The sequence below is a fragment of the Neodiprion fabricii genome, chromosome 2 (genome assembly GCF_021155785.1).
Source record: "Neodiprion fabricii isolate iyNeoFabr1 chromosome 2, iyNeoFabr1.1, whole genome shotgun sequence".
Classification (NCBI taxonomy): domain Eukaryota; kingdom Metazoa; phylum Arthropoda; class Insecta; order Hymenoptera; family Diprionidae; genus Neodiprion; species Neodiprion fabricii.
The window spans coordinates 8,816,960-8,829,226 of record NC_060240.1 but is presented as its reverse complement, the minus strand read 5'-3'; the positions used below and the strand labels follow the sequence as shown (position 1 = coordinate 8,829,226).

At 38.9% G+C, this 12,267-nt stretch overlaps 1 protein-coding gene across 5 annotated transcripts in view; it reads left to right on the top strand.

Annotated features, from left to right (window-relative positions):
* The window catches only part of LOC124176520 (ankyrin repeat domain-containing protein SOWAHB), a 143,070-nt gene that overhangs the window by 94,754 nt on the left and 36,049 nt on the right, over window positions 1-12,267 (top strand). For 4 of the 5 annotated variants that reach the window (XR_006869401.1, XR_006869400.1, XM_046557920.1 and 1 more), the window contains one exon: window positions 1,419-1,430. Coding sequence is in view for 3 of the 5 variants with exons in the window: in XM_046557920.1 (XP_046413876.1) it covers window positions 1,419-1,430 (12 nt within the window). In the remaining 2 variants the exon portion in view is untranslated. Of the gene's footprint in view, window positions 1-1,418; window positions 1,431-1,632; window positions 1,636-12,267 lie in introns of all 5 variants that reach the window. The other variant, XM_046557918.1, reaches the window with a different exon arrangement.

Below are 12,267 nucleotides of genomic sequence, written 5' to 3'. Positions count from 1 at the left end.
CAATGAAAAAGAATTGACTTCTAATAGAAGCTGCGGCAATTGAAATATGATACAATATCCGCACTGAGAAAAATTTCATTCCTTACGGTAACTAGAAAAATTGAGTAAGACTGGTATCGTTAAAAAAACCGTTTGAATATTGTTGGAATGACGAAAAACGAGGTACGCCTAACCATTTTGCGCTATCGTCGATCCTTTTTTGGCAATTGAAACGCAAAATCAGTTTCTGAGGCTTACTCTACGTTTTTTAGTTAAACAAGGCTTCAACGTCGATTTATCGTTGCACGAGCATTAAATTTTCGCAACAGTTGCAAGAAAATATAGCAACAGCGATCGTTGTGAGAAAGAATAGTAACGGATACTAGACTTGCCGGTAACAGCTAGAAAACTAATTTTCATTCTCCACCTGGAACTATATTTTTTGATTGTGGTGAAAAATGAAAATAGTTAAGGACTGAGCGGTAACCGCGACTAAAAATTTCTCTCAGTGCGACGATGAACGCGGTACAGATTTTAATCGACAGTCAAGAATCGATCGTCACCCCGCGGCAATTATCAACCGTCGGTTTCCCAGTGCGTGTTTAAACACCCCTAATCTACACCCCTATTTTCCACCCTTGTTCCATACTCGAGGAGCTTTATGATTTATTGCGCAGCACTGCTTTCGACGCTTTTAATTGCGGTACGCCGGCTCCGAAATGCAAACCTTTTATTATTATACGGCTACGAAATTTATCCTTAATCCTTGCCGTAGCGGCACTAGCGATGTGCGACGGAATGCGGCGGTAATTATGCGACACGTGCCGAAGTCGGTGGTAAAAATACAAACTGTTCCGACGTTGTTATACACGCGAATAACGCTTGTTGCAATTTTCTAAGAATGTTGTTATATCGTGACGTATATACGTGAACAACTATATGCACGGTATTAAGACACGGCCAGGCGAAAATCGCTTTTTAACAAGTACATCTATATTTATGCAGGGTATCGCGAGACTGAAACTCCTGTCTCAAATTAAATGCAATTTCGGATCGAGGCATGCATAGCAAATTATTGATCGCAGGAGGAACGTCTTCTTCGCATTATGCAGCGATGCATGGACGCCAGGAATCTCGACTCCGACTCTATAACCGGCGCTACAATTACATTCTAATTATTGCTTATGGATAATGAGTCCTCGAGGAGGGTTAATTTTCATTTTTATCACTCACCATGTTATTATTTATTTATTTCCAAACGAATTTTTCAAACATTTCCTATACGCTGCATTATATTTGTACAGGAATGTATGTAATTTTCTACGGAACCGATCGCCGCCGATATTTTATGCGATCATGCGGTATATAAGCTGCAAGATTCCTACGTTCTTTCAAAAATTCTTCTGACTCAAGTTTTCTCCTTTTCTTTTCTGTTCCAGGATCCATCTTCCGTAAGTGAAATGAACGGAACCTACCCAGTGTATCTTTTTTAAAAACATTTTCATTCCTACGAAGTTTTTTATTCCGATTTTTTTTTTCTTTCTCTTTGTTTTTTATATTCCATCCTCTGCGATTAATCTCATCGGTCGGATATCGGACTCGCCGAATTGGACGTGACCCTAAATTCTTGTCCATCATCCGAAATCGGCGCAGGGCGTAAGTACCAATCACTTTTTTAATACGATCTAATTGTTCATTCTTATGTAATAAGGTAACAGGCGAAAATGGGAAACTTGTAGATTTTTACATTATAGCGTCAAGAAATCGGTTCATTCTGTCTTTCAAAGCCCTTGTATCACACAATGATTAACAATTCGTTCCAATTTAAAGGCAAAATCAAGGAATTGATCAGGCCAATTCAAATTCGTGAATTTTTTGGAACTTTTTCAGATATATTAAAAAATTTTCGGTAACATCTCCATGTAATTCGAAATCCTCGATTTCATCGAACGACGTAATCTTGAACTGTTGGAATTCCCAGAGAAAAAAAAAGCCGACCAGTTTTAGTCAACCCCTCGACGATGAAAATAAAAATTGAATCGCAAGACATTCCGAAGTGCGAGTAACGTCGAAGCTTTAAAATCTCGTTACACAATCTCACTCCGTGATTGATAATATATATGTACATAATATAATCACGAAGTCAGGCATGAAGTTATCCCGCTTTGTATATGCCCATTAGATAAAACAGTGCTCCGTATACTGGGTAGTAAAAACGATATCTCTGAAGTGCGGGATTCGAATAGGACTCGGTGAGTAACGGAACGGAATTTGACTCTTTAACAGCCGCGGTATCATCGTCTTTCCACGCAATCGTTTAGGCACTTATCGCCAACGAACGAGCGAGCTTGCGTGGTTATTGATATTTATCACGGGGCAGTGACGAAGCGACGCATAAATGTAAGATATGTAATGAAAAGAAGAGAAGTTAAAAAAAAAAAAAAAAAAAAAAAAAAAAAAAAACGCGACGGATAATATCTGTACACGTAATATATATCCAGCTGTTTGAATTATTCCTAAGTATACAATGGTCGTCACTTCGTGCAACAAAATTTATACGTATAATAAGCAACGAACAAGTCGAGTTTCGGGCCATTCTGCCATTGTGCCTTTGAGCGTGTGAATAAAGCATCGTTCGGAATTTTTACTAGGTGGTCGCAATTTTTTTTTTTTTCTTTTTTAGATTCAAATTCTTCCGCCGCAAGCAAACGTAGATAATTTATAATATAGAATTGATTTTTGACGAATTTGAAAGAATTTCAATTGTTGCTTGATTTTTTAATTCAATGCAAGTAACGTTTGATAAAGATTTCGAAAGATTTTTCAAACAATTTCATTTGATTTCGACTTTCTTCAAACTATTTCTTGTATTGATTATCAAGCGGTTTGAAGTAACTTGTTCAGAACTTCAGGCAACTTTGAATGACTTTATATACATATTATATTTTTATAACAATATTTCGAAAGCAGGGGAAAAAAAGAACTATCCACTCTTTAAGAAACATTCGTTGTATTGTGCGAGCAGTTTTTATCTCGTCAAATTAGCTTCTTTTAATTTTTTTTTTTCTACTCACACGTAATATCGTTAGGTATGCAGCACTGTTTAACCCTTTGAATCAAACTTATCCACGAGCTTGCTAAAACAAAATTGCACTTACCCTTGAAAGTTGACGAACTAATCTACGAACCAAACCCACCTGCCTGCACAATAATCCTCAATCACCTTAAAAAGCGCGATCTTACAATTTAGACTTATGAAAAACTGATTGTCAAATAATGCAAATAGAAAACCTCAACACAACGCAACACAATAACATTGCAATCTGCCTCACCGAAAAGCTGAACAAACCCTTGTTGTAGGTTTCAAATGCTTAAATAAAAAAAAAAATCCCTGCAAATCGAAGAACGGTGGCCTGCCCGAGGCTCGGGTTATTAATTTCAAATGATGGAATGATAACTGACGTCTCTATAGAGGGAGGGAGGTATGTACGGCGCCCGCGTCGCTACGGGGGTCCCAGACGTCGTCGGAGACATCATCCCCGCGGGCGGCCATTGTCTCACAAGTAAGGCCCAGGCTTCTTTCGAAACTAAACGACGCGAGCCGTCGCTGACACGCCCGAGGGGGCCCAAACTATGTACGCGGACGAACCCCGTCGCGGACCCCCGAACAAAAATTAATAACTTTTATACGCGATTCGGCTCTTTCCTCCAACTCCTACGAGACACTGGACAACGTTATCCTCCTCACAGGCTTAGGATTTCTACCTGCCGGGGTCCTCGCAACGAAATCTCGAAATAACAACAGAGCTTGTTGTAGAAATTTCTCGTTACGATCGTTTGGCTATTTTCGTTCGTCACAGCAACCGAGAAATTATTATAGTTCCGAGTGAAGTGTGAAAGTCAATTTCACCTTCCACTAATCAGAAAATCCTGTACCTTCCTGGTTACGATCACTGGTACTACATCTTTCCATTATACTATTCGGCGAAAATTTGATCCAGATACGTCGACGAATTAATAATAATTACTTGTATTTTATTTAAAAAATTTTAGTCAACTAAGGAAGCTGATTTAACGTACGAATAACCCCGAAAATTTTGGAAACACTGACTAAAACTAAATTTCAGTTATCTTCTCGTAAAGTCTACTGCACCAGCACCCATTTTACAATGATTTTCCAGTAACCGTAAAGAACAAAATTCTTTTCAACGAGCATACGCACCTCGAAAGTCAAACCTAGACCCTAAACATGGCGGACACCCGCGGGTTTATATTCCCCAGGGTTTTCCTATCCTCGTGCACATGAGGCACCTCAAACAAATGTATAAATTATGAATGTAAATGGATGAGGGGTGAGTGGGTCGAAGGTGGGGGGGGGGGGGGGGGAGGTGGGGGGGTGAAGGGGGCACTTTGCCGGGGGGGAGGAATATGGCGTGTCGCAACGCCGCAACCCGCTGATTAATACAAGCGATAAACTAACGGTTGAATATTTTACATTTTAACCAAGCGACGTTTTTATAACTTGTTTACACGGGTTCGTGTTCCGTTTGTAAAACAAACCCCAACCTCGGTCGCTTCAAGTGTACCTTCGTAGCTCGGAGTAAACTTGTCGTTCTTGCCTCCGACCCACCCTTTTTTTTTTTTTGGTGTAATTGCAAGGGCTGCTCTCCGACCGTCGCGTTATTTTGTTCCATTCTCTTCGTTACGATAAGGTTTAATTGATAGGTAGAAATTCAATATTATATCGATAAGAGAATTATTTCCGATAAATTCACGCGACGAGATTTTTGTTGTTTTGTTTTTTTTTTTTTTTTTTTTTTTTTTTTTTTTGGCAACGTCAAGTATAATATTTCTTTTTTTTCTAATCAAAATCAGTTTAACCAATGTGATAATAAAAAACGATTCAATGACAGGGCAGAGAATAGTTTGTTTGTTTTTTTTTTCGAGAAAATATGTCATTGTAAAATGAAATCTTCGGTCTACATTTTGAGTAGTCTTACGTTCTTTTATTACATTTTTATGAGAATCTGTGATTTCACGAATCAACAATGTGTGACTATTTCATGGTAAAATAAGTGAAATACTATTAATTGTTGACCTCCCAACCTTTTGAAACTTGTAGCTTTGTATTTTTGAAAAATTGACCTACGCTGCGACTTACGACGGTTCTATTATAATGTATGAAAAATGTATATATGTCGAATTTGGAAAGATGGAATTAGGCCCTTTCATCTGGTCAATCAGTATCAAAAAATTTCGAATTTCCATAATGCTGCACAATCTAAAGAAAGACGAAATAAATACGGAAATATTTACACGGTTTTTGTTTTTACTTCTTTTACACAAAAAAAATCAGTAAAGCCTTCTTAAATGTGATTCAAGAGGTTCTTAAAAGATCCCATGTATAGCTGCTTGACTAAAAGCAGAGTAGAATAGTAAATTCCACACGTTTCGATCGCTCGACTCATATTACGAATAGAGTAATGGGGTTGAATTTGAGTCACCGTGACACATGAAATTAAGGCTTGAAAAAGTCTCGGTTTCCAAGCACTAAAAACAGTAAAATACTCTTCTTATAATTTTAAATGGCTTAACTCAAAAACAAAAAAAATCTTTACGGGAAGAAGATGAATTTAGAAATAAAAATGAAATTTAAAAAAAAATTCATTATATTACTTATTTGCAGAACTGAAGTTTGTTTATTTGTTATTTACAATAAATGTTTGAGAAAATGGGTAAGTTTTCTTAAAATCCGAAATATCCTACCGGCTTCTAAAAAAGCACACTTTATCCAACAAAACTATTTTTCCCGTTATTAGTTACGTGGAAGAAATCAAAATTTAAGATCTAGAACCCAGACTCAAAATTCTTGTTGACCGTTGTTACTTATCAATATAAAAAAGACAAAAGCAAACTTTCTAAGTAGGTAATAAATAAAGATTTTGGTTATTATTCGATGTAAGGAAGGAAAATTAATCCGTTCAAATATAAAGTAAAAAAGACAAAAACAAATTTTTCTTGGTCAACCCGCGTTATTCCGCAACGCAGTCTTTCTCGTATTAATTTTGCAGCCTCTTCAAGGCTCACTTTTCATCCTACCGTAGATTCAATGTAATTATTACACGGAGAATTGTCGGGATCCGTGCATAGTTTCCCTTGTTCGTAGAACGGAGGGCGGGCAAGGTGCGGGCACAATAGGTGCCGGCAATTAAAAGGCCGGATTACGGAGACACTAGCCGGGCAGGAACTAACTGCCCATTAAAAGACGGCGGCGCGCTCTTCGTCGAGAACTGAGAAAAAGGTGTAATTGGGCGGCGTGCTGAATCCGCAGCTCGTAAAGTTACGTCTCGGCGTTCCCAGCCGTCGCGGCGCTCTTTTCTCATACCCAACGTCCACCCCTTGACCTCCTTTTCCCTACCTTTCCGGTTTTCCACGCGAAGAATATCACGCATATTCACCGATCTAACGATTTTATCCAGGGTGCCGACGACAGGCCGGGAAAATCGGCAATAGTCAGGGAATTGTGATGGACCGTAGAGAAGAACGTTATTTTTTTTTTTTTATTATTATGAATTGTTTTGAAACTTCAGCTGTGCTTCGTAAATTCAGTTGAGGAGAGTGGACAGCGAAAGTAAGCCAAAAGATAATAAAATACAAACGGTATTTATGAAGAACCGAAACAACTTGCATGCATTTTCTTTCGTGCAACGTTTTTATTGGAGTTTTGGTTATAAAATTCAGTGGTTAAAGTTTAAAAAATATATAAATATTTAAGGGAGATATGGGCGGATAAACATATTGCCACGATTACGAGTGAACGGGTTAGAGTTGTCGGCAATTTTACACGCGGCATTCTCTTCAGGGAATGTTTCTCTACAGGCTGAACCTAAAGTTTTTTAAAAAGCATGAGAATTGAAAAGATACCGGCTACAATTTTAAAAACATCGAAAAATTAATGACATTTGTTGTAATAACAACATCAATAAAATTTTGATTCACTTGGACGTAGGTTCAGTTTGTAAAAAAGTTGATATCTTCATTTACAAAACAGAATCAAGGCGATATCTTGAAGCGTTTTTGAGTTATCGTGGCAAAGCTAACGACAAACGTTGTTTGGAGAAAAACGCGCGTACATATTTATCACATGGTTGTATTCAACGCTCAACATCTTCATTTCTTGCGAATATTTTCTTTACTTATTCCACTGATTTTCATCACCAAAAGTGTGACAAACAACTTAGAAATAACGAAAATATCATATGTTTTTTCAGTAGTTTACAAAAGTTATTTGAACTTTTACCATATTTTGAACCGTCAAAGCCACCCTAATCCCCCGGAGCTCAATTTTGCGAATTTTTCAATTTTTCTTGGGCTGAAATGTTTGCAAGAGATTATAGTAACAGAATAAAAAAAACGAAGTTTTTCCAAATTTTTCGATGCTTAACTCCCCTTAAACTAACTTTCGCAAATTGTGTTATTCTATTTGTAATTATTTTTGTAAAACGAAGCAATACTGTGTGTTTTTTAAATTTAAATTTATATATTCAAGAAGCGCAACTTCTGGAGCTTTTGGCGATAAAAGCTGCCAAACATTACCTACCCAAGCTTTGTGGGAAAACGTCAGGGTTTTATGAACTTTTTACTGGAATAGTCGAGAAATTTTATTTGAGCAAAATTGTACTTGATTTTGTAATTGATTATTAAGAGACAATGCTGAATTCATGTGATTTTTCAACTTCTTCGGAACATCGAGAACGAAATAAATACTGAGACAGATTTTTCTTCCATTCTATTTCATCCAATATCTATTTCTCAGCAAAGCACAAAATTTACAACAGCAAAAAAGAGATGTAAAAAAGGCAAAACTTTTTCGACCATACGATTCCGGGATCTGCAGTGAGCAGCACTGAAATTCAAGAGGTATATTGTATACGAAAATAACAGTGTCCGGCTTGCCGCCGTGAGTCCCTTAGGGACACAGATTACCAGATAAAGTGAGTACAAAGTAGGCGGATATAACACGTGTAAATTTACATTGCGACTTAGCGAAACGGTCGAAAAAAGAAGATACTTCTGTTCTGATACCTGCGAACAGAAGCGCAGGGTGAAACGAATGATACAAAAATGCGGCTATGAAATATGACGAGCTTTAGCTAAGCGGTGCTTTAGCTAAGTCATTCATTCGCTGATAGTGAGTGGGGGACGAAGGGTTGCTCGTAAGTTTATCAAATCCATGATTTTTCGACATTTTACTTGATTTACTTCGATAAAATTAAGGCTGGAACAGAAGGATTCAGGTACGCGGAGTCAACTTTTCGAGGCGTATATATCTTGGTGCCCAAGCCATAACGCCTTGTCATTATTTATATTAGCATAATGACAGGCGAACAACTTCATTTGCATTCAAGATCACGCGTTTATAACCAAGCTTCGCCCGATCCTGGGAGATGTCAAACTCCCGGAGAGCACCATTTATTCCAGTTCATTCTTAACGCGGTTCTTTCTCTCATTCACTACATCTCTCCGGCATTATACACGCCCGTGTTCGTACATAAATGTTCCTGACGCAAACAGAACATTATGTCCACGGATTACACGTGTCGTCGTTTTTATTTCTGTTCCCCAGCTACGTGGGGAATTATTTCTAACCGGGATATAAAGGATCACGGCTAGTGGTTTTGGGGAAATCGTGAAACTGTGTTTAAGATGTATTTGAATAAAAATTGTACGTTAGATACGAAATCCCGTGGACCTTGAACTGTTATTCGTCACAAGTATAATGTGCGTTAGTTCATTGTAAACGGGTTGAATCTAGGTGAACACGATACTTGCAATAATCTTCAAACTCGCAGGAGGGGGGGGGGGGGGATTACTTTTAGTGTGCTAACGGAGCTTTTATTCAGTCACTTGAGTCATTTTTTCGTTTGTAATTCAGTTTCGTTCACAAAAAATTTGGCTTCACTTTTTTTCCCACGAGGTATCTACTAGACAAGATTTCGTTTATTAAGTATTATACTATTTTTAGGGAGAAAATCACCTTAAGATTGATTTCCGACAAACAACTGTAATCACTTTTCTCATTGTTTGTGTATCGAAATGTTTCACCCGAAAAGACAATAAAGTCCTAAATCAGAGTCACTTTTCACTTATGTCATTAATTTAACAAATATCGTGTACAGTGTATAGTGACGCATTTTTCTAATGTGGAAAAAGACATGAAAAGCAAAAAAAATCCGTGTACTCCGACGTAATTGAAAATAAGGTTATTTCTAGCGAGATGAATAACATAAACAATTAATTCTGGTCGGTGACTTTCGAATAACTTTTTACAGGTCTGAAAGTAATTGTTCTCAATTTTTTGAGACTACTTATTGTTAGATGCTACCAGGCATGTGTGTGTTTCTAATCAATTTTACACGTTTTGAATCATCGAAATAGACCAAAAACAACATAACTTGATGAGACATGCCGAATTTTACATGGCCAAGGAACAAACACCGTGAGGCACGATCGAGTCAAATCGGGTGGTGGAATGGACCGAGGAATGAAAGGGTTAGAAAATTACAAATTATCAGGATAGTCTGGAACTAACACGTATCGCGGATAAGGATCTAAAATATTATGTAAATAGAGGTGTCGCATTCATAAAGCGTAGGTATAGCTGAGGATCCACGCGCGTTGAGAATTCGTTATACGCGATGGTTTTGGTCCCTTGGTAGGACAGGCTGCCTACCTTTATACAAACGGGTATAAAAACCGCATAATATAACATTTAGCACACGCTTAAACAAAATTGCTGTAATCCCGCGAGAATGGAAGGAAGGCGAAAAGAAGTTAATATGTAAGCATAGCGTAGTGCCGCTTGTATACATGTGTACCCCGGAGCCTATGAAAAGGGATAAGAGGAGACTGTTCACGGCCTCCTCCATATAATACACCGTAGCATTAACATAGTATGACGATTTACATAATGCTTATAATTCGAGTAATTATCAAGGGAAATATACACAATTTAATATAATGGTGGATGTTTAGGGGTTCCTCTATCAGCTCCAAGAGATCTTTCGCCTTGCCTCGGCTTGCTACTCTTGCTTCTCTCTGCTCCTGCTGCAGGATCATGCAGGTGCAGAGGTCCACGCCCTTTGCGTCAATAGAATACATAACCTGTCCCTACGCCAGTTTCTTTTTAATCTCGATGCCTCGCGTCAGCTTAGATTTTCTACCTATGTAATTTCGTTCACAAGTTTCCAAAACGGTTAAATCAATTCAACGCTCCTTGGCACAGGTGATACGAAAGCTGTAACACTCCGGCCCCATAATTTTACTTATCGAAGTCAATGAATTTAAGGATCTTCGAACGAAACGGTCAACCTTCAGTCCATTTAAAGTCTCGATTGAGTGTCCCTTTGTGTACGGAACGACCATGTTCCATTTCTTCAGAAGATCGATAAATTATCAAATCGATCACGTTAATGTCCGTCGACAGCGTGCTACTTGAGAACAGACCAAGTTGGAAACATCTTTCAATGCCTAAAATTAAATAAACTACATGCGAGGTGATTTCGTTACATCCAAAGGAGGTTTGAGCATCGCGATGTATCGCAAACAGATATTTGAGCAACACTATAAGCGATATGATTGCGCGTTGTAGAAGTAACAGATATTCGACGGTATATTACGAGAAGAAAGAACGCGTGTAGCTGGGATTATGGTGCATTTAAGATTGTAAACCAGGGTATAGTAGGTATATCGAAGGTGGATTATAGAAGCACAAGGTGGGCACTGGACTTTTCGTGAGCCGTGGAGCATAGACCGTCGGTTATTAATTACTCGAGCGTTAAACTGGCAATTTAAATTTCTAACCGAAGACCAGGACGTCGGATGGCCGCCGCTGCGCGGCATAACTGCGTCCCTCTTCAATTCAAAGTGCCCTCTTGGGATTGGGGTTCACTGGCGATGAGCAAGTCCCGTGGCTTTAATGACGAAGCATCATCGCGCCTCGTCTCATCCCACCTGCCAGACCTTGATGGATATAATCGCTCTTTTAATATATTTTAATTTATGTTTTCACCTGAGGAACCTCGCGCGCGTTGCGTTGATTTCCTGGAGCGATGACCGCGTCGCGACGCTTCCATTCAAACCATATCCATATCGTTATAAACAAAGACACAAGTAAATTGATGATGCCGAATGAAACGGACCAGATATTTCAACCATTCGATCTTCTCGTACGGTAATTTTAACAAACGACAACAAAAGTGCAAATGCTGTTTTCATTTTCCAATTTCACATGTCTCGAACCTCTTCGATTGTCCGGTCCGACCGGATATTTACATTACCACTGACACGAGCAGGTGGACGTTGGCTGGTTCGTCTCCTGATTTTTTCGCCACTTCCCAGGGGAAGAGAACGAGAAATGCGATGGAGTGAAAAGGACACAGATCGCGATATCCGTTCGGATCTTGTTATAAACTGTAAATCCTTCCCCGGATTGTGGAGGAAATTGGATTGACAGCGACCTGCGAGTCGCAACTAAAGACCGTAATAAATAATTGGTTCTTCGCATCTGGACTTCTCGAATCTTCGATTCGATCAGAGAGTTGTGTACGCGTGTGAATATGTGCGTACGCTAGGTAACCTCGACGTATCTTGAGGCAGGTGGAAGGATCCGGGGTGTCCATATTTATGCATAAGTGGGATAATATACTTCATCCATTTACTATAATCCTCCGAAGTAATTTCTATAGAGATAAAGTCGACGATCGCATCGCATATCGGTATCTATAGGTATAATATCCATCGCACATGTGCCCAGGTAGCGATGAAATAATGAAAATAGTGTCTCGAATTATCCCAGTCAGCTTATTTCAGTTATTTTATTCTACTTTACGAGGAGTCGTAACGGCGTCGAGTAGCTGACCGTAAATTAAAATTTCACTGCGTTATCCCACCCAGGTTACGATGCATCGTCCAGAGTATGGATGGACAGGTCTACGTGTAGGTGAAAAGGTGGATCCGTCTTGGTTACGGACACCAGTCCTAGCGAACCGAACCTTCCGAGTTCGTTTAACAAACTGCTTAATTACAGGTTAATTATCAGGAATGTACTGGCTGTATGAGTGAAGAAATATCGTGTGCGGTTGAGAGGAAAGAGGACGAAACGAAAAGGGAGACGAAAAGTACCTACAGCTAAGTGATAAACGTCATCTGTCAAGTAGCGTTCGTGACGCAAATGTCCATGACTGTACTAAATACCTGCATAAGCATACGTATACCAATCCGTCTGGT